This window comes from Salvelinus alpinus, chromosome 18 (genome assembly GCF_045679555.1).
Source record: "Salvelinus alpinus chromosome 18, SLU_Salpinus.1, whole genome shotgun sequence".
Taxonomy (NCBI): domain Eukaryota; kingdom Metazoa; phylum Chordata; class Actinopteri; order Salmoniformes; family Salmonidae; genus Salvelinus; species Salvelinus alpinus.
The window spans coordinates 28,400,768-28,427,421 of NC_092103.1; the positions used below are offsets into that span (position 1 = coordinate 28,400,768).

General features: G+C 43.5%; 1 protein-coding gene across 1 annotated transcript; it reads right to left on the reverse strand.

Moving 5' to 3' along the window:
* Positions 1–74: 74 nt before the first annotated feature.
* Positions 75–26,405, reverse strand: LOC139544146 (homer protein homolog 1-like). Its single transcript, XM_071350941.1, has 9 exons — positions 25,058–26,405; positions 12,385–12,541; positions 8,562–8,693; positions 8,365–8,457; positions 7,055–7,203; positions 6,084–6,243; positions 4,792–4,902; positions 4,620–4,700; positions 75–2,220 (listed from the first exon to the last, which is right to left on the reverse strand). Exons 1-9 carry the CDS (start codon positions 25,060–25,062, stop codon positions 2,026–2,028), a joined length of 1,083 nt encoding a protein of 360 aa, XP_071207042.1. The 5' UTR covers positions 25,063–26,405; the 3' UTR covers positions 75–2,025.
* Between the last annotated feature and the right edge of the window lie 249 nt (positions 26,406–26,654).

The window sequence follows — 26,654 nt, forward strand, 5'->3', positions numbered from 1 at the left end:
ACAGGAACTGAAGTGAGTGCAGATTAGAGAAAACAAGGAGGAACATTCAGATAGTGAAAAATGACAACCCTTCATTTGTTAAATTTTTAAAAACATTTTACTATAAACTCAATTACAATTGTTTAAGCATGTGGTATAATCATTTAAAATTATTACTCAAACATTATTCCCTTTCAAATTGTAGTACAGATCATAATTGAAAACGCCAACCAGCCCAGAAACCACATTCAAATCTCTCAAAGATACCAGAACCAACAAGCCCTTAATAGTGTTCTTCAGGTATACATAGTTTTATTTTTTATACATTATCACAGATTTTTGGCAATAGTAAACCTGACAAAAGTACCGTAGTTAGCTACCATTGATGCATCTTTGTACCAAAGGCAATGTCAGCAAAATTCATATTCTGTACAGGAAAACATTTGGCAAAAGGAAATAATGTCTCTGCAAACCACACCTGCTATGCACAAGGGTCTCTGTAAATCCATTTCCTTTTAAAATAGTTCAAAAATATTGCCCGTTTTTTTTTTACACCAAAAAAAAAAAAAAATCTACCTTGACACCCACATACCAGACATGAAAATCATTAAGTTCAAAGAAAAATGTGTGTCATAAAGTTCTCAATCTGTGGTTATAATATATCTGGAATAATAAATTAAGGGAAAACATAGGAACCAATCAATCACTGCACTTCAAGTTGTAACAGAAACAAGGGGAGGGAAAATAAAGAAAATCGTTTTGGATTCACCCAAACATTCAATTCCATTTTCACAAGTGCACTATAAATTTGTTATATTAGTATTTGTAATACAAAAGTTTATAGAAAGGAAAGACTTTTGTAGTAACTGCTGACCCAAACCCCAGCTTCTGGCCTTGGGTTGGCATTGTTCCCACCTTGTCTCTCCTTACATTTCCCAGAAGAGGAGGAAAATACCTGAAAGTGAGACTGAAATGTGTATTTTTACTCTTGACGCTCTCTCTTCATATTGCTCATTTAGTATATAGAAGGTTGTCCCAGATCGGTCCTCAATCTTGGACAAGATGCCACATTCTTCTTTAATCTCCATGGAAATGTTGTGATAGGAGGACATTAGGAGCATTTAATAACAAGGTCACTGGGAGGTCATCTGTCTGACCTCTGACCCTTAGTCCTAGCCCAGTGTTAGATGGAGCCTCGGAGCAAACGACCATAGAGTCCAGTGAAACGCTGTAAGGACCAGTGAGTACAACTGTCTACATCTCCATGACCTCATCTAATCGGACTGTCCATTTGGCTGACAATGATATCTCCATAGTAACCAGAGCAATAATAGTACTGTAGTAATAACTGAATAATAAAGTGGTATATGCAGAATAGTTAGAAAACAGACCTGAATGCATGACGGACAACAGCAAAGATTAAACAAAAACATCCACCAGCAACTCATCTGAACTTTGCACCAAATAAATATAGAAAATGAGGGCTTCCTATTTCTGTTAATAGTGTCTGTAATGGAAGAAAAACCCAAAGCAAAATAACCCACCATATTCAACGTCCTCTCCTATGGAATGCTAGCCAGACTTGGCAACAAAAAAAAAGCAGAGAGAAAATAGATATTTGAGCAGCTTGTAGTCTGTAATGTGTAAAGAACATCCCACAGGGAGAGAGAAGAGATGGAAGGCAGGGCCCAAACAAAGCCTCGACAGGACCTCTGAAGTGTGTGTGTATAAAGTGTGTGAGTATGTTCATATAGTATACAGGTGTACCAGCAATATGTAGTGAACATTAGCCAAAACTAGAGAATCCAAGCGAGCAAGTCTATCTATTTACAATTATGTTCAAGCAGGTGGCATAATCAACACATGCTTGATTATGTGCATGTTAGTGTGAGTGAAGAATAATGACTGTATGTACTAATAACAGTGTGAATATTTTCATACAGTGCCCTCGTGCACTGACTACAATTCCTTCTCCAGTCACTATGTTATTATGGTGGTGATGGTGCTCCACTTGGGGGCTCTGTTGTAGCACTTCTCTTGTCTCTTCTAGCTGCTGCTGTCCTCGATGAGTCTGGCTAGGCTGTCTCTGAGCTCTGTCAGCTCAAAGATCTTCCCGTCCAGCAGCTCCAGCAGGGACCGCAGACTCTTCCTGAAGGCCTCGCTCTCTAGCTGACTGCCCTCCAGACGCAGCTCTAACTCCCCCAGCTGGGTCTCCAACGTCTGGTTCCTCTCCTCAGTCTCCTGGGGGTGGGGTAGAGGGGGGGGGGATGTTGTGTTAACGTGTGCACACAGCAAACTTACTCATACAGTGCTTGAAGCACTGTATGAGTAAGTTTGCTGTGCTTGCAAAGTCATGGTTGTGGGTTGGATTCCCACGGGGACCAGTACAAATAACAAATGTATCCACTCACTACTATGTCGCTCTGGATAAGACGTTCTAAAACTTTGGGGGAGGGGGCCGTCCTAAACTGACATATGGAATTGTTTTCAAATGGTCATACTATGGATAATTTAGCTATTTGGTCCTACAATTCGAATTGTAGGACCCCTTTAAGTATCAATTACTTGGTAAAATATAGATTTTCTAAAGCCCATAGAAACACATCGAATAACATTCATAAATGGCAAAAAGTACAAACCAAAAAAATGAAATCCTAAGATACAAGGATAAAGTGTCTGTCCTAACAACATTATTATCCTTCATTTTTTTAAATCAAGCTGCCGGAAGTATTTTTGGGGCTGCAGATGTTTTGCCCGCACTGCAAAGGGCTATATCAGTCCGCTAATACAGGACTATTAAAGGCCCAGTGCACCATTTTTATTCAAAGATATCCAGTACCAGTCAAAAGTTTGAACACACCTACTCATTCAAGTACTACTCACTAATTGTTCTTTATTTTGACTATTTTCTACATTGTATAAAAATAGTGAAGACATCAAAACTATGAAATAACACATATGGAATCATGTAGTAACCAAAAAAAAGTGTTAAATAAATCAAAATATATTATATAATTGAGATTCTTCAAAGCAGCCACCCTTTGCCTTGATGACAGCTTTGCACTCTTGGCATTCTCTCAACCAGCTTCATGAGGTAGTCACCTTGAATGCATTTCACTTAACAGGTGGGCCTTGTTAAAAGTAACATAGTGGAATTTCTTTCTTTCTTAATTCATTTGAGCCAATCAGTTGTGTTGTGACTAGGTAGGGGTGGTATACATTAGATAGCCCTATTTGGTAAAAGACGAAGTCCATATTATGGCAAGAACAGCTCAAATAAGCAAAGAGAAATGACAGTCCATCATTACTTTAAGACATGAAGGTCAGTCAAAGTGGGACATTTCAAGAACTTTGAATGTTTCTTCAAGTGCAGTCGCAAAAACCATCAAGCGCTATGATGAAACTAGCTCTCATGAGGACCGCCACAGGAAAGGCAGTGTTACCTCTGCTGCAGAGGATAAGTTCATTAGAGTTAACTGCACCTCAGATTGCAGCCCAAATAAATGTGTCACAGAGTTCAAGTAACAGACACATCTCAACATCAACTGTTCAGAGGAGACTGCATGAATCAGGCCTTCATGGTCGATTTGCTGCAAAGAAACCACTACTAAAGGACACCAATAAGAAGAGACTTGCTTGGGCCAAGAAACACGACCAATGGACATTAGATCGGTGCAAATCTGTCTTTTGGTCTGATGAGTCCAAATTTGAGATTTTTGGTCCCATCCACAGTGTCTTTGTGAGACGCAGAGTAGGTAAACAGAAGATCTCTGCATGTGTGGTTCCCACCGTGAAGCATTTAGGAGGTGGTGCGATGGTGTGGTGGTGTTTTTGCTGGTGCCACTGTCCGTGATTTATTTAGAATTCAAGGCACACTTAACCAGCATGGCTACCACAGCATTCTGCAGAGATACGCCATCCCATCTGGTTTGCACTTAGTGGGACTATCATTTGTTTTCAACAGGACAATAACCCACCACACCTCCAGGCTGTGTAAGGCTATTTGACCAAGAAGTAGAGTGATGGAGTGCTGCATCAGATGACCTGGCCTTCACAATCACCTGACCTCAACCCAATTGAGGTGGTTTGACTTTCAAACACAGGTCCCTCAATTCAATACTGTAAGGTCCCTCAATTCAACACTTGACTGAGGGACCTTACATATGTTGTATGGGGGACAGAGGAAGAGGTAGTCATTCAAAAATCATCTCAAGCCCTATTATTTCACAGAGTGAGTCCATGTAACTTATTAGATTTTTACTCCTTTACTAAATTAGACTTGCCTGATCAAAATGGCTCAATACTTATGCAATGACTATATTTAAGTAATCAAATTTGTATATATCTTAAACATAGACATTGTCATTATAATATTTTGAGTAGATTGCTGACAAAAAAAGACAATTAAAATCATTTTAATCCCACTTTGTAACACAATAAAATGTGTAGAAATCCAAAGGGTCTGAATACTTTTGCAAGGCACTGTATAGACAAACACACAAAGACAAAACACACACCCACACTTATAAACACAAAGACAAACACGCACAAACCAACAAACACACACTGCAGTGAAAACAGATGTCTGAGGCCCAGTGTGGTGTGCAGTGCAATACAGTAGTGTTGTTCATTAGTCTCACCTGTAGTTTTTGTGTTAGCGATTCCTTCTGAATCTGGAACTCATTGGCACTCTCCACTTCCTCTTTCAACCTCTCTAGTTCCTGCAGGGAGGGAAAATATACAATCACAGGGCTCACATGTACGTTTTCTCCCTCACAAATACAGTTTACACACACACACACACACACACACCTCCTCCTTCGCCTTTAATGCTGACTCCAGTTCTTCTATGGTCTGGTTGAGCTCAGTCTTCTGGGATTTGATGACTGGCGTCTGACCACTAACACACTCCAGCTCTGTCACCTGAGGACACACAGTGTTGGTAATCATATCATTTTTATGTTCTTTGTGTAACCATTCTGATCTGTTTGTGTAGTCTCTCTCTAGTATCCCTTTATAAAGTCAGTCTTACCCGTTTGTGTAGTCTCTCTCCAGTATCCCTTTATAAAGTCAGTCTTACCCGTTTGTGTAGTCTCTCTCTAGTATCCCTTTATAAAGTCAGTCAGTCTTACCCGTTTGTGTAGTCTCTCTCTAGTATCCCGTTATAAAGTCAATCAGTCTTACCCGTTTGTGTAGTCTCTAGTATCCCTTTATAAAGTCAGTCAGTCTTACCCGTTTGTGTAGTCTCTCTCTAGTATCCCTTTATAAAGTCAGTCTTACCCGTTTGTGTAGTCTCTCTCCAGTATCCCTTTATAAAGTCAGTCTTACCCGTTTGTGTAGTCTCTCTCTAGTATCCCTTTATAAAGTCAGTCTTACCCGTTTGTGTAGTCTCTCTCTAGTATCCCTTTATAAAGTCAGTCTTACCCGTTTGTGTAGTCTCTCTCTAGTATCCCTTTATAAAGTCAGTCTTACCCGTTTGTGTAGTCTCTCTCTAGTATCCCTTTATAAAGTCAGTCTTACCCGTGTATGTAGTCTCTCTCTAGTATCCCTTTATAAAGTCAGTCTTACCCGTTTGTGTAGTCTCTCTCCAGTATCCCTTTATAAAGTCAGTCTTACCCGTTTGTGTAGTCTCTCTCTAGTATCCCTTTATAAAGTCAGTCAGTCTTACCCGTTTGTGTAGTCTCTCTCTAGTATCCCGTTATAAAGTCAATCAGTCTTACCCGTTTGTGTAGTCTCTAGTATCCCTTTATAAAGTCAGTCAGTCTTACCCGTTTGAGTAGTCTCTCTCTAGTATCCCTTTATAAAGTCAGTCTTACCCGTTTGTGTAGTCTCTCTCTAGTATCCCTTTATAAAGTCAGTCTTACCCGTTTGTGTAGTCTCTCTCTAGTATCCCTTTATAAAGTCAGTCTTACGCGTGTGTGTAGTCTCTCTCTAGTATCCCTTTATAAAGTCAGTCTTACCCGTTTGTGTAGTCTCTCTCTAGTATCCCTTTATAAAGTCAGTCTTACGAGTGTATGTAGTCTCTCTCTAGTATCCCTTTATAAAGTCAGTCTTACGCGTGTATGTAGTCTCTCTCTAGTATCCCTTTATAAAGTCAGTCTTACGCGTGTATGTAGTCTCTCAGCCTCCTCCTGGTAAGCAGCCAGTTGTTGTTTCCACTGTTTGACGTTGGCTGTGGACTCCAGCAGAGCTGCTGTCAGCTTGGCATTGTTGCCCTTCAGGGCTGCCAGCTCGGCCTCCCAGTGCTTGTTAATACTGGACGAACTGGAGACAGACAGACACTTCAGCAGAGTTTCAGTGACCATGACCCAGACATTGGTGCCAAGACCCAGACCCAGTGTATTGAGACACATGACAAGACCAACTGACCAAGACTGCTTTTTTGTGGTCACGACTGGTCTTAAGACTGCAAGATCAAGACTCCATCTTTGATATAAACTCAATCATTGTTTTCCTGAGTTTATTGCAAAAAATAACAATGCTGTCATTTGACTAGAAGACTATGAACAATTCCAGCACCAATGTACAAATACATGTTCAACTTCATGTTCATCAGCATTACTGACCTCAGAGGCTAGAGTGGACATGAGGGGAACCATGTATGGTGAATACGGAGAGGTGGGGGAGTGAAATACATTTTCCATTTATTTAGTCATTCATAATTAAAATCAGCGCTACACAGTGTTTTGATATAATGCTTAACTGCTGTCCAGGGTTCTGGGACCACATGAATAAGAGATGGATGACTCGACACATTCAGGGGCGGGCGGACCACGCACACGCAGTGCTGCTGCTGTGAGGTCCCAGTGAACAGCTAAACCCCTCCAATACCAGACTGAACTTGGGAGCACAGTGGAGCACTGTGGATGTTCAGCTTGTACAAGGGAAGATGAAAGTTTTAAAGGAAGGAATTGGAAGATAGTTTTTGTATCAATTGGTATTATCTTACCATTTCCTGAATGTGCTCATTTATTCAGCCTTCACCCACTGACCGACCATGCCTTGCCCACTGAGGTGAACTATCTTTGTGCTTGACACCCTACTCCAGCCCCTGGCTTCAGAGCCTTGTTCTTACCTGTGGGAGAAGGGCAGTTGGTTCTGAGACGGCTCGCGACGGGGCTCGGGTGGGTGCTGCGGCATTTCAGGGGTGGTGCCCCTCTCGTCATCAGTGCCGTTGATGCTCTCCGGGGTCAAAGGTGACTGCAGGTCCCCGGTGGCCGACTCCTGGCATGATGTAAACAATAAGGTTAAAGGAACAGAAATACAGTTGAACTGTATGTTCTCAGCTGCTGAGTAAATAAAATACTGATGTAATGTGGAGAGAATACCTGCACAATGAGTTACACTCCACAGAAAGTGATGTTTCAAGTGAGTTTTTGTTTCTCTCAAGTGAGTAGGCCTATGTGTTTTCAAGTGAGCTTGTTGTTTTCTCACTTGAAAAAAGAAACATCGCTTTATGGGAGCATATCTGACACTGGGAGATCAGAGTTAATCTGAGACTGAGAAGGGATTAATTCATCTGTGTGTTAATCTGATATTAGGATGGGAGAGAGAGGGAGAAGTTGTTAATCCACGGAGGGCAGGGTTCTCCCCAAATAGTGGAACAGTGCCATTCAACACCTCAATTCTAGGGTAAATATACACTGTACTGTATAATGGACATTGTTTGGTCCATTTTTCTACAGCAGTGACAACATTGTGGGGAGACCACCTGAAGGGCTGGAGTGTTAGCCTGGGGTAGTTGGGGATTTCAACACTGGACTGGGGTAAGAGGGCGAAGCAGGAGGGTTATCGGAGACTAGGGTCAGATGACAATGATTTTGATTCCATTTTACCTTCTTTTTTACAGGTACTCTGAGAGGTACTCTGAGAGGTACTCTGGGAGGTACTTTGTGAGGTACTTTGTGAGGTACTTTGTGAGGTACTGAGAGCACATTCGTTTTTAGTGCAGCGACCTGGGGAAGAGTTGCAGGGGAGAAGAGATGGGTTGAATGAGCCAATTGAAAGCTGGGGATGGTTAGGCCAGGTTGGGAGTTTAGCCAGGACACTAGAGTTTACACACTATAGTCTTGCCATGAGAGTACTGGCTTCAGAAACTCCTATTAGGAATTAGTTTAACATCTCATCCAAGAGTAGTGCTTTGCAGGTAGTGTTTCCAATCACTTCCTGTGATACCTAAATCACTTGGGGTCCATTCACTCCCATTGTTTTCTGGTAACAAAATGTTAGTGGTGGGTTATACAAAACCACCAGGTGCTTTGCAGTCTATACCGGTCCAAAAGCTACATTTAATGTGAGGAAACAGGTTTCTTTTTAATTAAGGTGAGTAAGTAGGTGTTGGTGAACTATCCCATCTGAGGTAGGGGTGTGTGTTGTTGGGACTACCTGAGAGGGGGTGCTGGTGAGTTCCATCTTCTCCTGGGATTTCTCCTTGGCTAATCGGGCCGCCTCTTTAAACTCTGCAAACTTCTCTGCAAACTGAGAAAGAACCACAATGACACAGACAACACTGACTAAACTAGTCTGTGTGTGTGTGTATGTGGTGTGTTTGTGAGCTCAACTTTGGCGATGTGTGTGTGTACCTTGAGCAGGTGGTTCTCTGAGGAGAAGCCCAGGCCATAGACGGTGTTGGCTCGGCTGTCGGCCCACTGGCCAAACTTCTGGGAAGTCTTGGTGAAGGTCATGTTGGGGGTGATGGTGCTGTTGATGATTGCCTGGGGAAGGAGAGAGGAGTTGTATGAATCACAAAAGCAATGCTGACCCATTTGCCTAAAAGATGAGTGGGCTTGTTGTTTTCTGGACGTTTTCCTTCAGCAACAGTAACAACTAGATGTGTTATCTGTGTTTGTGTCAGACGAAAAGTGTGTGTGTCAGACGAAAAGTGTGTGTGTGTGTGTGTGTGCACGATACATCCCTATTGATTGTTAAACAGGAAGCCGTCAATGAGAGGAGAGGCCCCAGTGAGGCTGATTGACTCTACTGGCATCGACCACAGTGGGTGAGGGAGACAGGAAGGTGGGCGAGGCACACTGTTGGCCTGTTAGTTCTATGTAAAGCTCTGTGTGTGAAAAGTTGTGTGTGTGTATGTAAACTCAGCAAAAAAAGAAATGTCCTCTCACTGTCAACTGTGTTAATTTTCAGCAAACTTAACATGTGTAAATATTTGTATGAACATAACAAGATTCAACAACTGAGACATAAACTGAACAAGTTCCACAGACGTGACTAACAGAACTGGAATAATGTGTCCCTGAACAACGGGGGGGTCAAAATCAAAAGTAACAGTCAGTATCTGGTGTGGCCATCAGCTAATTTAAGTACTGCAGTGCATCGCCTCCTCATGGACTGCACCAGATTTGCGGTGAGATGTTACCCCACTCTTCCACCAAGGCACCTGCAAGTTCCCAGACATTTCTGGGGGGGTATGGCCCTAGCCCTCACCCTCCAATCCAACAGGTCCCAGACGTGCTCAATGGGATTGATATCCGGGCTCTTCGCTGGCCAGACATTCCTGTCTGGCAGGAAATCAGCCATACTGCTCGGTTTGTGCGTGGTGGCATTGTCATGCTGGAGGGTCATGTCAAGATGAGCCTGCAGGAAGGGTACCACATGAGGGAGGAGGATGTCTTCCCTGTAACGCACAGCGTTGAGATTGCCTGCAATGACAACAAGCTCAGTCAGATGATGCTGTGACACACCGCCCCAGACCATGACGGACCCTCCACCTCCAAATCGATAAACGCGAATCCGACCATCACCACTGGTGAGACAAAACCGCGACTCGTCAGTGAAGAGCACTTTTTGCCAGTCCTGTCTGGTCCAGCGACGGTGGGTTTGTGCCTATAGGTGACGTTGTTGCCGGTGATGTCTGGTGAGGACCTGCCTTACAACAGGTCTACAAGCCCTCAGTCCAGCCTCTCTCAGCCTATTGTGGACAGTCTGAGCACTGACGGAGAGATTGTGCGTTCCTGGTGTAACTCGGGCAGTTGTTGTTGCCATCCTGTACCTGTCACGCAGGTGTGATGTTCGGATGTACCGATCCTGTGCAGGTGTTGTTACACGTGGTCTGCCACTGCGAGGACGATCAGCTGTCCGTCCTGTCTCCCTGTAGCGCTGTCTTAGGGGTCTCACAGTACGGACATTGCAATTTATTGCCCTGGCCATATCTGCAGTCCTCATGCCTCCTTGCAGCATGCCTAAGGCACGTTCACGCAGATGAGCAGGGACCCTGGGCATCTTTCTTTTGGTGTTTATCAGAGTCAGTAGAAAGGCCTCTTTAGTGTCCTGCGTTTTCATAACTGTGACCTTAATTGCCTACTGTCTGGAAGCTGTTAGTGTCTTAATGACCGTTCCACAGGTGCATGTTAATTAATTGTTTATGGTTCATTGAACAAGCATGAGAAACAGTGTTTAAACCCTTTACAATGAAGATCTGTGAAGTTATTTAGATTTTTACTAATTATCTTTGAAAGACAGGGTCCTGAAAAAGGGACATCTCTTTTTTGATGAGTTTAGTTACTTCGTGCTGTGTGGATGTTGATGACGAGTATATGCTAGAGTGGCAGGCAGGCAGCACCTCAGCACAGCCCACCGTCTCTCTGCTATTTCCAGCTCAGCACAGTAGCAGTAACCCCACAGTTGAGGTCACCTATTCGCTAGCTTTACAGCACCAAGGGTGACATGCAAAGCAGTGTAGAGAGTGTGTGTGTGGAGAGCTTTACATAACGTTGCGGTACTAAAATAGCTCCTCCCCTGCACCCCTCTGAAGACTAAAATTATTTTTGTTACGACAGAACAGGCCACAACGCCCCCATGCCACTACCAACCATGGGCTCTGCTGCTACCACTGGCCATGGAAACACACACACACACACGTGGGAAATGTAGTGTGTGTGTGAGTGAGACTACAACTTTCTTCAATCTTTGGTTCTGTCTGTCCGTGTCTGTAGGGACGGTCAAATGTGTAAAGTCTGCCTGTGGGAAAGAGAGGGAATACTGTACACAAGTACGGATGTGTGTTTCACGTGCTGTATGTAGTCTGTGTACATCAATCCATGATTGATTCTAACGGATCTATAGCGCGGCGTGCCCTGAGCCTGAGGGAGCCTTCCTGTTGCCACTTCTAATCCCCTTGCTGAGGGGGAACCATGCACTGTATACATTGCCTTCAGAAAGTATTCATACCCCTTGACTTCTTGCACATTTTGGTGTGTTACAGCCTGAATTCAAATTCTACACACAATACCCTATAATAACAAAGTGAAAACATGTTTTTAGAAAAATGTGCTAATATTTATTGGAAATGAAATACAGAAATCTAATTTGCATAAGTATTCACACCCCTGAGTCAATACTTTGTAGAAGCACCTTTGGCAGCGATTACAGCTGTGAGTCTTTCTGGGTAAGTCTCTTAAGAGCTTTCCACACCTGGATTGTGCAACATTTGCCCATTATTATTTTCAAAATTCTTCCAAGCTCTGTCACATTGGTTGGTGATCATTGCTAGACAACCATTTTCAGGCCTTGCCAGATTTTCAAGTAGATTTCATTCAAAACTGTAACTCGGCCACTCAGGAACATTACCTGTCTTCTTGGTAAGCAACTCCAGTGTAGATTTAGGGCAGCAGGTACCCTAGCGGTTAAGAGCATTGGGCCAGTAACTGAAAGGTTGTTGGAACAAATACTTGAGCCAACTAGGAGAAAAAAAATCTGTTGATGTGCCCTTGAGCAAGGCACTTAACCATAATTGCTCCTGTAAGTCGCTCTGAATAAGAACGTCCGCTAAATTATTATAATGTTTTGGTGAAATCCTTGAGTGGTTTCCTTCCTCTCTGGCAACTGAGTTAGGAAGGACGCCTGTATCTTTGTAGTGACTAGGTATATTGATACACCATCCAAAGCGTAATTAATAACTTCCCCAAGCTCAAAGGGATATTCAATGTCTGCTTTTTTTTACCCATCTACCAATAGGTGCCCTTCTTTGCTATGCATTGGAAAACCTCCCTGGTCTTTGTGGTCGAGTCTGTGTTTGAAATTCACTTCTCAACTGAGGGACCTTACAGATAATTGTATGTGTGTGGTACAAGGACGAGGTAGTCATTCAAAAATTATGTAAAACACTATTATTGCACTCAGAGTCCATGCTTATTGACTTGTTGAGCCACATTTTACTCCTGAACTTTAGGCTTGCCATAACAAAAGGGGTTGAATACTTATTGACTCACTAAATTTCAGCTATTCATTAAATTGGTAAACATTTTGAAAAACATATTTCCACTTTAGCATTATTTAAATGTGGGAAAAGTCAAGGGGTGTGAATACTTTCTGAAGACACTGTATATCTTCCCTCTCCTTTTACACAACTTTGCTGCACACACACGCACACCAAAACACACACACACACACCTTAGAGCCGTCCAGACTGATGATGCGGTAGACGTTGCGCGTGCTGTCGTAGAAGTAGGAGACTGTGACGGCGTGTTTACTGGTGGGAACCCAGTTCTTCTTGGTGGTGGGGTCGATCTGGAAGACATGGGCCCTCGTACTGAAGATAGGCTGCTCTCTGTAGGGGAAACAGGGGGGGGGGCAGTATATACATAGGAATTAAACTCACCACCCAGTTGTTGGTTCGTACAGCTGCGCCATGGGAAACAAAAGTACTGGGAGTGTGTGAGGGCTGAGGTAGGAGTGTGGAGTGTGTGTGGTAGGTGACACACACAGCCTCCCAGAGATCGCTACACACATCCATTCTTCACAGTCACCTGCAGCACACTGCACTGGCCATGACTGAGAGGGGGAAAACACACACACACACACATACACACACACACACTTCAGTTCCAGTATTTGTGTGTGGTATCTTCAATCCAGATGGAGCCCATTAACATTAACAAGGAGTTTTAATACCAGCACTAGAAAGACAAACATTACTTAGCCACAGACAGAAATCACTTACTAGAAATGAATGGATGTAACATTGAAGTTAATCAAATTGACTGGCTGGGTACATTAAGGTACTAAAACAGGAGCCACAGGGATAAACGATTTTCCACTAGACCATTAATTAATTACAGTTAACGTGCCTTTGCTAAGACAATAGAGAGGAGGTTCATTAAAGATGATGCATCCACAGCACAGGGCCACGTTTAAAAACTGTTACGGCTGCCTGATAAATATAATCAAATTTAAAGTATGGGCTCCCGAGTGGCGCAGTGGTCTAAGGCTCTGCATCTCAGTACTAGAAGTGTCACTACAGACACCTTGATTCCAATCCAGGCTGTATCACAACCGGCCGTGATTGGGAGTCCCATAGGTCGGCGCACAATTGCCCCAGAGTCGTCCGGGTTTGGCAGGTGTAGGCCGTTATTGTAAATAAGAATTTGTTCTTAACTGACTTGTCTAGTTAAATAAAGGTTAAATAAAAGGAAGTGGTTCTTCAACAATGTTCTTTGACAATGTATAGGTTGGTAGCATTAAAGCTACCAACCTATACTGTGCTACTTGGGAGATAAGAGGAGAGTAGTGATATTAGCCTGACGACTCACTACATTTTTGTAATTCTTCGGCTACTCTGTCGTTCGCTACATACTTTAGTCTGAGACTGCCATTACTGAAGTGGTTTCTGGTGACGAGTGGTGTTGTACAAAACAAAGTCATCAGTGACTGGCTCTGGCCCAACCTATCGGTTTCTGGACCAATCAGACGGCCCCGAAAGTGCGGAGAAGAAACTAACGTCTGTGAGTGTGGCGTAGCGTTTGGCCGCAGCAAGGAGTCTGGGTAGCCAGGCAATATAGGATTGAAAAAAATTAAATGGGATAAAAGAATGAAAGGAACTGATGGAATAAGGTCTGGAGGAGAGGATGGGAGAGAGAAAGAGCATGTGTGTTAGGGTGAGAGAGAATTAGCTGGAGAGAAGTGGGTCTAACTTCAACCGCCCTGCCTGTGAGTGAGTGTGAGTTTTAAAAGCAGCCGTAGGAAGGGCATATATGCACATTTTCTGCCACAGAGCTGAACAATGAGAGCCCCCCCCACACACACACACACATCACTCCTCCCATTATATCACACACAGGAGTCAGGGGGAAATAGGAACAATAAGATTTGAAAGCTGCACACTGATTCTGCTAAAGTTAAAAGGGAAGTGGAACTAAGCTTTTACACAGAAAGTACACAATCCAGAATCCAGTCCATTAACGTACTGTATGTGATCGACTGGGTTAATCTCCTATGACAGCGTTAGCACGCTGAGCTAAAGCCTAGGCATTAGGCCTGGGTGCTAATGCAAGTCCTCAGGACTCAGGCAAGGTTACTAATCACACAAGCATGGTTTACCAAACCAACTCTGTTACATCTCTCCCAAGAAAATGTGTGAATGTGGTTATACCAACAGTCCAGCAGAGGGCAGATGTCCATGAGAGTCAGGCTGCAGTAGCAGTGCTGTGCTGTAACAGATGAGCCAAAGGTGACCTGGTAGTACCTGGGCTGGGCCCACATACACAGATCAGACAACTGTCCTGGCCCTGTGGCCCTGGCCAGCTTCCAAACATAATATAACTATGGAGGAAAGCAGCGCTCAGGTAAGGTCTTGGATTAAAGACATACATAGTACAGCAAGCTAATAGCATAGCCAGCGGCATATCTATGGCTGGGACTGACTGGGCTAGAAGCCTCTTCACATCATCAACAGCAAGCGGTGGGTAGAAGTCTTCCTGTCGGCAATTTGCTAAATGTCTCATACTTCCTCAAAATCAAAATCCATATATCCTAAATAAGTGTAGGCTTAATATATCGAGTGTGATGGAAAGAGAAAGAAAGAGGAACACAGCACACAGAGAGAGAGAGGAGTGATAATTTACCCGTGAGCAACAGTGCCTCAGATAATGTGCCTACACTCTTTGAGACCCCTGTATAAAACTAGGGGGGAAAAGCTCTGGACATGAACGAGCACATTGTTCTCATAACTGGTTCTGTTAGGAGATGTAGAGTGCTTACTTTGCTTTTTATGAATCACATTTTATTATGACAGCAATTTGCCCCTCAATCACAAGCCATTTGAATATATTCTCCCTGATAGACGGCAGGGAGGAGCAGGAGCCCATTCAGAAAGCATGGATTTGTACAATTGTCCACAGCTACACACACATTTCTATGTAAAAGGGCACGTAAGCACCAACATGTAAAGTTCAAAGGAGCGTGCCAAATAAAAAGCTAAGAATGTATAATTTATTTATTAAGGCATATATACATTTTTCAACCATGTTCCATCTAAACACTTTGGAATATGCCAAGGCTTTGATTTCTGGTCAAACAGATGGAAAAGGGGTCTTAGAAAACGTTGCCCAGAAAGTCTTAAAAAAAGGTTTTATAAATACATCAAAACACAACAACGTTGAAGGAAAGACCCCTCCAGAGTTGGGGTCAACCCCATTTCAATTCCAGTCAGTTCAGGAAATACAATGAAATTCCAACCCAGTTGATCTTGTAATGCTTTTCTATGAATTTTTTTTCTCGTTCTAAACCGACTGAAATTGAAATGGAATTGACCCCAACTCTGCTGCCAACTAATACTAACACTACTTAGTTTTGGAGAAATGACTTGCCTTCTGTAAGTTTAAGAAACATTGCCTTGTAATTACATTACCAAAAACCAACATATCTTAAAGATATTTTCACATTTCGCTCCCTCATATGAGACCAGTGTGTAGAATAATACCCAAATATGCAAAGGAGGATATTGCATATGTATAGCTTTGTGTACCTATTTAGGACACATCCCCATGAAGAGAATGAGGTTCAAAGTCAACGTGTCCTGTCATAGCTGACACCGTTCTTTCTGCAGACATCATTGAATCTTCATTCGGAACAGATATTTAAGAGTTTTTGGAAAATGTGGACACATTGTATTTGTGGGTAGTTTTCCAAGTAAACACTAAGTAAATCACTAAACCAAAAACAAGACAGATGTGAACTGTAAACAACCATAACAGTTTAGCATTAACTAAGTGGGCCCATAACTTTCTTGGGCAGGGCACATTTGGTTTTCAGGTAATGTGGGCATCCTGCTCAGGGTTTAAAAAATAATTATAATAATTTACACCTGCTATGTTAAGTTACTGACAGGCTGCCAACCTACTATAACAGGAAAGCGCCAGGGCAGGGTCTGTGTGTCCTTATGGCATGATGTTATGTCCCAGCATGCTTTGGTTACCATCTTGGATGCCCGCTGATGACGATCCCAAAACACAAAGCAGAAACACTTCCTCTTCCTGGTGGAGTAACTGACATCCCTACATCCTCAGCTTAACTCAAACCCTTTACCAAATCTGCCAGTCTTAGGCTACTCAAAACATTAGCCTTGACTCTCACGTCAAAGCTACGATTCTTCTTCTTGGAGACCCGCTGACATTAGACATAACTACATAGTGTCAGACAACAATTAGAGGGACTAGTGCAGGTTCACAAACCAGAGGTTGAAAACCACAAGAGGATGGACTTCAGACAGGTGGGCTGTGGTTTCCATCTCAACATCATTATCTTTTCCTTTATACTCCTCTGTAATGGAAACTGCCATTAAAAACATACTTGGCATTAAAAAACCCTGGTTGGACTGGGTTGACTGAACCAGGAGTGAGAGGGCCCCTGGGGTGCAGCTCTGGCCTGGCCAGAGTGAGCTCCCCTCCAGAACTCTCCCACAGATCTGCCTCACCGTCCAGCCAGTGGTCCCTCAAAGATAAACACTATTATAGCTGATTCTTCTGCCCTCAGCATTAAAAAGCCCACAACAGCAGCCTCCAGTATGGCAGCCAAGCGTTGTGCCTTTAAACGGGTATCATTTCATGGAGATTCAGTCCCTAGATGTCTATCTGCCGGGCTCTGACAGGAATCCGCAAGGGAAAGCAAAGCTAATTGCTCGGCGGTGGCTCAGAGCTGGTTTAATTTCATTCTTACTACTGTGATTCTTCTTCAGTCCCTCCCGGTCTTAACCAGTTAATTAAGTTAGCATAGTGGTGGGTCTGGGGCCTTGCTAGCTATTATTTAACACATACACTGAGGGTAAAAAACATTAACACCTGCTCTTTCCATGACACACTGACCAGGTGAAAGCTATGATCCTTTATTGACGTCACTTATTAAATCCACTTCAATCAGTGTAGATGAAGGGGAAGAGACAGGTTAAAGAAGGATTTTTAAGCCTTGAGACAATTGAGACATGGATTGTGTAGGAGTGACATTCAGAGGGTGAATGGGCAAGACAAAAGATTTAAGTGCCTTTGAACAGGGTACTGGTAGTACGTGCCAGGTGTGCCGACCCTCCCACTCTGTCTGCCATATTCTTTCTCTTTGCTCGTTTTCCTTATTAGGATGTCGGTGGGTGGAGCTGGGAGGGTTGTCAGCGAAATGGGACACACCTGGGCCCGGGTGTGTCCCGGGATAAATACACATCTTCCCCATTCATTGAAGAGACTCTCTCCATGCAGACACTGTTGGATTTTGGTATTGGCCTTTTTGTTTGGGCACCTTTCAACAACCCTCATTATCACATCTATGCATGCAACCACATGCAACCACTCACTTACATTACTGACTACATAAACCATTGTAGGTTGGGGGAGGGTGGGAGGGGAGGGGGGGGGGGGGGGGGGTTGTAATGTAGAGTCAATGCAAATAGATATGTGCTATACAGTACACTACTAACTAGGGATGCACGATATATCGGTAAGCATATCGGAATCGGACGATACTAGCTAAAAAGGCCAACATCGGCATCAGCCCGATGTCTAGTTTAACACTGATGTGCAAAGCCGATGTCAAAGCTGACGTGCATACCTATATAACATAGGTAGATTACGTAGTGACGCCATGACAAATACAGCACTACACAGAACAAAAGCAGAAAAAACACTAAGTGCCCCATTCCAACAACTAAACAAGTTCAAGTTGAGTAAGAAATTTTCAGCGAGACAACTCAAAGGCGAAATCCACGCCAAGATAATGGAATTCATTGCCCTTGACAATCAAAGGTCCTCTGTCGTGGATGATGTTGGCTTTCACCTGGCACACACTACCAAGTAGGCACTATTTTTCAGTGTTGCCCTACCGGAGATACAGTTTGTTGAAAAGCACATCTATGAGCTACTTTCTATGGGCGTCACTACTATTAGCTTCACGACTGACATTTGAACCAGCGATGTCAGCCCCATGAGCATGCTGAGTCTAACAGCATTGTGGGGGGACAAAAATGTTGTACTGAGGAAAGCCGTATTGCATGCTGAAGAATGTGCTGGTTCTCATACCGCTGCTGCCACTTCAATGGCATTTGAGAACATGTTTGAAACATGAACACAATCCTAGCTCCATTCGAAAAATGACTGGAGAAATAAGCAAATCAACTGTGTCTGCAGCAGACGTGATACCCTTTGTCATGGCATTGAAACGCCTGCTCAACAAAACTACCGACACAGACCGTGGGGATAAAACTTGCAAAAGTACTCACGGCTGTGAACAAGCGATTCGGCGGCATTCTCTCTGAGCCTCTTTACGGTGTCGCCAGCATGCTCAATGCTAGGTACAAGGACCGCTACTTTGATGCAGACAAGAAACAGGGTTTACGTGAAATGTTACATACACAGCTGGACAAGATGGAAACGGACACAGTGACAATGCGCACCGAGGAAGAGAGGCCACGGACAGACAGAGCTGAAATTTCACTGCTTGACATGTATGATGAAATCCTGGTTGAGACTGAACAAAGAAACAGCACAGCAAGTAAGTGAAAGAAATAAGATTTGATTGTGTTGTACTGGTAATGGGGATATACGTAAATGCCAAAAAAATTACTTTTTGGTCAGTGTGTGTGTTTCTAACTATTTAACTGTACTAGAATTCTTAAAAAGGCAGATATAATTTTAAATATAGTTTTAGGTATCTTGTTTTTTGGCAAGGAAAATATTGGATACCGGTATCGGCCAAAAATGCAATATCGGTGCATCCCTACTAAACTCAGCAAAAAAAGAAATGTCCTCTCACTGTCAACTGCGTTTATTTTCAGCAAACTTAACATGTGTAAATATTTGTATGAACATAACAAGACTCAGCAACTGAGATATAAACTGAACAAGTTCCACAGACATGTGACTAACAGAACTGGAATAATGTGTCCCTGAACAAAGGGGGGGGTCAAAATCAAAAGTAACAGTCAGTATCTGGTGTGACCACCAGCTGCATTAAGTACTGTAGTGCATCTCCTCCTCATGGACTGCACCAGATTTGCCAGTTCTTGCTGTGAGATGTTACCTCACTCTTCCACCAAGGCACCTGCAAGTTCCCAGACATTTCTGGGGGGGAATGGCCCTAGCCCTCTGATTCAACAGGTCCCAGATGTGCTCAATGGGATTGAGATACGGGCTCGTCGCTGGCCATGGCAGAACACTGACATTCCTGTGTTGCAGGAAATCATGCACAGAACGAGCAGTATGGCTGGTGGCATTGTCCTGTTGGAGGGTCATGTCAGGATGAGCCTGCAGGAAGGGTACCACATGAGGGAGGAGGATGTCTTCCCTGTAACGCACAGCATTGATATTGCCTGCAATGACAACAAGCTCAGTCTGATGATGCTGAGACAACGCCCCAGACCATGACGGACCCTCCACCTCCAAATCGATCCCTCTCCAGAGTACAGACCTCGGTGTAACGCTCATTCCTTCGACGATAAACGGGAATCCGACCATCACCCCTGGTGAGACAAAACCGTGACTCATCAGTGAAGAGCACTTTTTACCAGTCCTGACTGGTCCAGTGACGGTGTATTTGGGCCTATAGGTGACGTTGTTGCCGGTGATGTCTGGTGAGGACCTGCCTTACAACAGGTCTACAAGCCCTCAGTCCAGCCTCTCTCAGCCTATTGCGGACAGTCTGAGCACTGATGGAGGGATTGTGCGTTCCTGGTGTAACTCAGGCAGTTGTTGCCATCCTGTACTTGTCCCCCAGGTGTGATGTTCGGATGTACCGATCCTGTGCAGGTGTTGTTACACGTGGTCTGCCACTGCGAGGACGATCAGCTGTCCGTCCTGTCTCCCTGTAGCTCTGTCTTAGGCGTCTCACAGTACGGACATTGCAATTTATTGCCCTGGCCACATCTGCAGTCCTCATGCCTCCTTGCAGCATGCCTAAGGCACGTTCACGCAGATGAATAGGGACCCTGGGCATCTTTCTTTTGGTGTTTATCAGAGTCAGTAGAAAGGCCTCTTTAGTGTCCTGCGTTTTCATTACTGTGACCTTAATTGCCTACCGTCTGTAAGCTGTTAGTGTCTTAATGCACCTGTGGAACGGTCATGTTCATTAATTGTTTGTGGTTCATTGAACAAGCATGAGAAACAGTGTTTAAATCCTTTGCAATGAATATCTGAAGTTATTTGGATTTTTACTAATAATCTTTGAAAGACAGGGTCCTGAAAAAGGGATGTTTCTTTTTTTTGCTGAGTTTACAAACCCATGTCCTTCCTTGTAGTTTTCCATTACCATGTATCTCGCTATTCCTAATTTCACCTCACTGAACACTCTCCAAGTCCACTGCTTGTTGTGTTGAAATGAGGGTTTGTTTGTTTAGGGAGTCTCTCCCTGTAACATGACATCTGCAATAACATGACAGTTCTGCAATCTATCAATCTGATTTTCATTCAGACTAATATTACTGGCATCAAATGCCATTACACCCACTTCCTCCTGAAGCAACATTTGCTTAATTAAAGCAAAGTTTCTCTGTTATCAGTACATCAGTGGCCAGGTGTGTGTGTGTTTGTTTGTTAGCCTCTAATCCCTCCCACAATGGACAGTTGTGTGGCATGCAGGACTCAATGACAAGTGCTATGCCAGAGGAATCCGATCGCAGATGTTATCAAATCAGCAGTTCTCCACTTACCACCACACATACACACAGAGATTGCTGTTTGCATAGAGGTTGTCAAAGGCAAGTACTGTCTGTGGCCAAAGGGGAAAGCACCCTGGTGCAGTCTCCAATTACGGCCCTTTATCGGCGTGTGGTCAGTAAACACTCATGTTCAAGTAACCTCTCTGTCCAGGACAGTGCACCTCCTCTGATTCCCAGACTAGAGAGCATATTGAGAAGCCTTCAAGAGGAGCAAACCTGTGCTTAGGTCCTTTTCATCCTCATCTGACCTGTCTGTCAGTCTGTCTGGGATCCCTTTCACAGTCAGTCTTCATAGAGATGAAGGCTAAGAACCAAGTTGTTTTCAAAAAGGTTTTACTATAATGTTTCAACGATTACTATATAATATCATTGTGGTTCCTCAGATGTTGTTAAAACACTTCGCCAGGCATTGTGAGATCTGATAATCTGCACTAGGCAGTGTGACTGTGTAAAAGACAGGTTGGAACGCCACCACTCACAAAATAAAAAAAACTGCTTGCCTGCATTACAAACTTAGCTGCTGCCTGGTTGCCAAGGCAACACCCATGTGACTCAGGGCCGGTCAGGATCTGTGAGCATCCTCTAACCCCCTCTCTCCCTCCCACAGGCTCTCTAAGCCAATCACAAGGCAGCATGTCCCATACGGGTTAAACCTACTCACAGAGGGAGTGTGTGGTCTTTGCTTGGCGCTGCCTTGAGGTTTAAAATACCCATATGCTAGGCTAAGGCCTGGTCTGTGGATACATACAGGCTGGGAGTATTGGTGCAAACTCTGGCTTAAAATACCCATATGCTAGGGCATGGTTTGTGTTCTGGTGACACACATATGGAGGGTGCTCTCTCTCTCTCTCTCTTAGCATTAATGACAAGGCCACTGTTGCTAAAGTGAGATAATGACACCAACCACCATAAAAAATGGAATAGTAGTAATGTGATTAGAGAAAGGAGAAATCTCTCGCTCTCTTCCCATAGCCTTCTCTCTCTCCTCATCTCTTTCTCCATTGCTCCTGTTGTTAACTCAGGGTCCAGGGAAGTATTGACAGCTGGAGCCCAGTGAAGATGTCTGGCTTTCCCCTACTAACTGCAGCCCACCCTCTAACACACACTACCCCACTTCTTCCTCTCTCTTCCTGGCTCTCTGGATCTCACTGGGCTGGCTATCGCCCACTCTCTCTACCTCTCCATATGCCCTTCTTTATTTATCTTTCCCTCACTCTCTATCTCTCCCCACGCCCTCAGTCTTGCTAACTCTCTGGCTCCATCTCTCTCAGGTTGGGGGTTCTACTGGGTCCATCCACTCAGACTAGAGAGTAGGATATCTAACCTCCCTCTACCTCTGGGGACACTGCCATGGGTAGAAGTCAGGAGGGATCTGCTAGGAGGTTCTTCTTAATACATTCACACTGCAATCTTTTTGTGTTTCCTCAATGAAACTGTACTTTGTTTTAAAAGTGGGGCAATTCCACAGAAAATCATACAGAAATCAAAGCCTTTTATGTATCCCTACATTTTGGAACTTCACATGTTGGTGCTCACTGCTCATGGGACCTTTTATGATGGAAATGCCCAGTGCATATGCTCCCATTCTGCATTCTCAGCTTCTGACTGGCATAAGCCATGAGTAAGACTGAAACAGGGCAGGGCTACTGTGGCTCTGGTAAGTCAGAGTCTGGTTGTGATGTCTGGGTTTTGAGTAAGGACACAGCAGTGATGCTTCCAAAACAAAGTGCTCCTGACTTTGACCATCCACTTAGTCTCACAATAACTGCCTTGTCCAACACTGGCACCTCGTATGATTGTGAAGATCATACCTACTCAGTCTGAGGACAGGGAGGGAAGTTTTAAAGGTTGGCGCAGGACAGGCAGTCCTTAAAGGAGCAATCTGCAGTAGCTACATCCATTTTTGGACTTGTGAATTAATGATATGTACCCATTGGTTCTTGAAGAATATAACTTATAAATATCTCATGAGCTTAGTTCAGCTGTCGTACTCCATCAGAACCCAAAATATTAGCCTGTTTTACTCCCAATATTTGAAAACAAAGTAAATGTACCGTAACCAAACACTATATAGCCTCAAAACGTGGTTAAAACTATCATTTTTATATCCTAGATGATCAGTCTTTTCATCCATAGTGCTGTTCATGAATTTGAGAGTGGTTACATTTCTCCAGCCCCATCCCTCAGCTTTTTACTGAAACGGGCGGGGCTGACGCTTTATTGTTTTAACTGCTGATTGCCGCTTTAAAAACTGACGTGTTTCAGCGCAAACGCACCACATAGGCTAGTCAAGGTTTTGGTTAAAGTTGTTGAACCAGATAAGGGCAGGGCAGACAATGAGTTGGTTCAGTTGATGGGAGATTAATCATAATTTGAGAAATCATTTGTGCAACATTTAACCCTGAGAATAGTTTTAAAATTATGCCAAATAAAAAAAATCTAACACTCTTGAAACGTCCCTATTTCAATCCATCTACACTAATGATTATTAGCCCAATATATCAGACTGTTTATGACACGTCCTGAGAGTACTGTAGGCTGCTGAGGTGCCAAGTTTCAGCCTGGTTTGCATTAATACATTATGCAGAACAGAATCCCTGCACTAAAACACTTTAACAGCCAACACTCTGAGAGGCTTCATTTAAGATAAGGGCACACTTTGAAGAAAGATGCATTCCTCTCATTTATTTGTCAGAGAAATCGAGTCCTAACTGGATCATAGACTAGGAATTTAAGGTTAGTGAGGTGCTGTATGGCTTAAAGCCACAGTTCACCCCTGAAATAAACTTTTTTCTAATTTAATCTAAGATGGTCTAAATTAGGTTTAGTCCATATTCAACAATACAGTGAGTTTGTTGTGTAGGTATAGGTGTATGCCTATGCATCAGGTGAGACCCATCGGCTGGGGTTAGGGCTTGATTAGTCCCGACGTTCCTATGCTGTCCTTTAGACAACATAGTCACGTTCATTTGTATTGACAAAAACCAATATGTCCCCCGTCTGTCGCAAATGTTGAATAAAATTCAATTTGAACTTACTCTACTGGTTGTCCTCTGATTTAGTCCTTTTGTGGCCAGAAATTTTAGACAAAACATCCACAGGGAAGTATAATTAAACCGACTTCAAAACGCGGGTCTCTGTGTGTGGCCATCACCATTTGCTTACTCATCACATGAAGAACGTGCACAAGACAGAAGTACATGCATGCAATGCAAGCATACTAACCGAAGTCTTGCAGGTGTTTACATTGTTTTGCGTATGTGCCAGGTGACTGCAGTACCAGCATTTGGGGAAATCGGTTTAATAATACTTTCCTGTAGATATGTTTTCTCAAATTCCAAACCACAAAACAACAAACTGCAGAGACTACAGGTAGAGGAAGTTTAAGACATATTATATTCAATTTTCTGGCTTTCCAAACAAATGTATGGCACTAATCTCAGACTGTAACCAGCGGTATCACAGTCGGATTGCCAGGCAAAGGCTTGAAAAGATAACAGGATCCTCTGGGATGGGGGTTCCATATTAAGGTGTTTAGTCTGAACTGTAAATAAACTTAATGACTTCTGGGTTCCTTTCTGGTGTCAGTATTTCTTCAGAAAGTATGACAGGCATATTATGCCTCTGTATGATCTACGTCTCTGGTAGATATTATAGCTTTTGTTTAGGCACTGGAAGAAATCTTAAACAAACGTGTGAAATAATTGATACATGTTCATGTAGACAGTGCAACCCCATCACAAGGCCATCCCTCCAGTACTGCATGAGATTATAGTTTTCCAATGACACCACATACTAAACCCATCTGACGAACTCTAATGTATTGAAATAAAACCGATAACATGCTTTACGTGGCCTATCTTAGAATAACGGAGGAATAGCCTATTCATCAGTGTTTGATAAATTGTCCCGTAGGCATTTGGAAGCTATAGCTCAGGCCATGGACTAATGGTGAGCCTGGCATAGTAATGCAAGCCAACTTCAGGTAAACCCATGTAGCCTGCCAGCATATTGCTCTCAACCTTCTACCCACACGTATCTATCTTGAAACAAACCAGGCTTACTAGGAATCATAACACCTCCCATGAACACCATTCTTGTCAGGGAAGATTATTACAGGAGAAAAATGGCACTACATTGCGCGATACGTACCCCATTTTGCTTGGTCTGTTAATCGAAGGGAATGGATTCAGGCCGTGGTCGCCGAGGGCTCCAACGCGGGAATGAACAAGCTGTGTTTTCCTCTCCAATAAGCGGTTCTTCACAACGCTGTTGACGGCTATGGCTTGACGGGGGACTCGAGATAGTCAGTGCGGTTCCCTTCACGCCGACATAGCTTGTTCGTCTGTTATACACTGTGGGTGTTGGTTGAAAGCTCACCCAAACAAACGTGTCGGTGCATGCATGAGGATCGAAAACATCGGTCTTGACGTTAGATAAATGATATGCACTTTTCAATCATGCTCAACGACGATAGCAGCTAAGCTAATGTTGGCTACCAAGGACCACATACATGATTGACAGAGACTGTTTTTAATTCCTATGTAGCGCGAACCTCATTTTACACTTATATGGCAGGTAAATAGGGACCGCTTGCATTAATATTGGCAGAACACAATCTTCTCTTGGCTGCTAAAATAGGCTTAAAATATCCACTTGGTTCTAGACGGACTTAGGTATTACAGCACGGCGCTCCTCTCCGCTGCCTTGTATTTCGCTACTCTCCAAAGACACCGCCGCTTTCAATGTGACCAGCTGCCTGCACCGCATACAGTTATCCTCCGGCGAGAAAAATGCTGAACATTCATTCCTGCATGTCACTTTGTAAGGCCCGACTGTTCAAAATTGCACAATTTACTCGTTGCCTCTTTCCCTGGCGTCGTAAGTGCCATCAAAATCCCTCCAGCAGCTATTCTACTACAGCTTATCAAACGCATCATTGCATGGCACTAACATCATAAATACATCTGCAACAATAATACTCATTTTTAGCTACAGGGGAATATATGTTTTTTTGTCGAGTAGGCTTCATCTCCCATCTGTTTTCGCGGAAAAACTTGGTGCATTCTCATGGCTCCACCATCTCCTCTAGTACCAGATCAGACAAGCAGCTAGCATCTTCGATGCCGAGCGAATATGAAATGCTATGGTAAATTATGTTTAAATATGAACGATTGCCAGTTCGTTGATATTATTTATCAGAGATCTCAAATGTCAAATCACGTCCTCTTTTCGCTCCATCCAACGCCTCCCTTCTTCAGCCGTCTGTTTGTGTAGTCTCTGATTTCTCCTCTCATCCCATTCATCACATCTCTTGTCGCTTTCAAAACATCTGGGAACTCGGAAATCTCAGACTTCAGTGCGTTCAAGACATCTGGGAAGTCGAAAAAAATCGAGCTCCAACTGGAAAAAATCGTTTTCAATGGTCATCCAACTTAGAATTTTAAGTCGGTAACTCGGTTATCTTTCTAGAGCTGTGACTTTTCGACTTGAAGACCACTGACGTAATGTTTTGACCCGTTTTTTCCGAGTTCCAAGTTGTCCTGAAAGCACCATCTCTACCCATCCTCAAGCATTAAATTGGCCCACGTCATCACGCCGTCCTCGCACCGAAGTCACCGTATCCTTCGAAATCTGACGTAATGCGCGATAAATATGTCCGTCACTTCCGGTTAGCAACTGTCAAATAGTGTAGCAACACCTACCAACCTGCAGTTTATTATGTAACCCATAATAAACCTGTAATAAA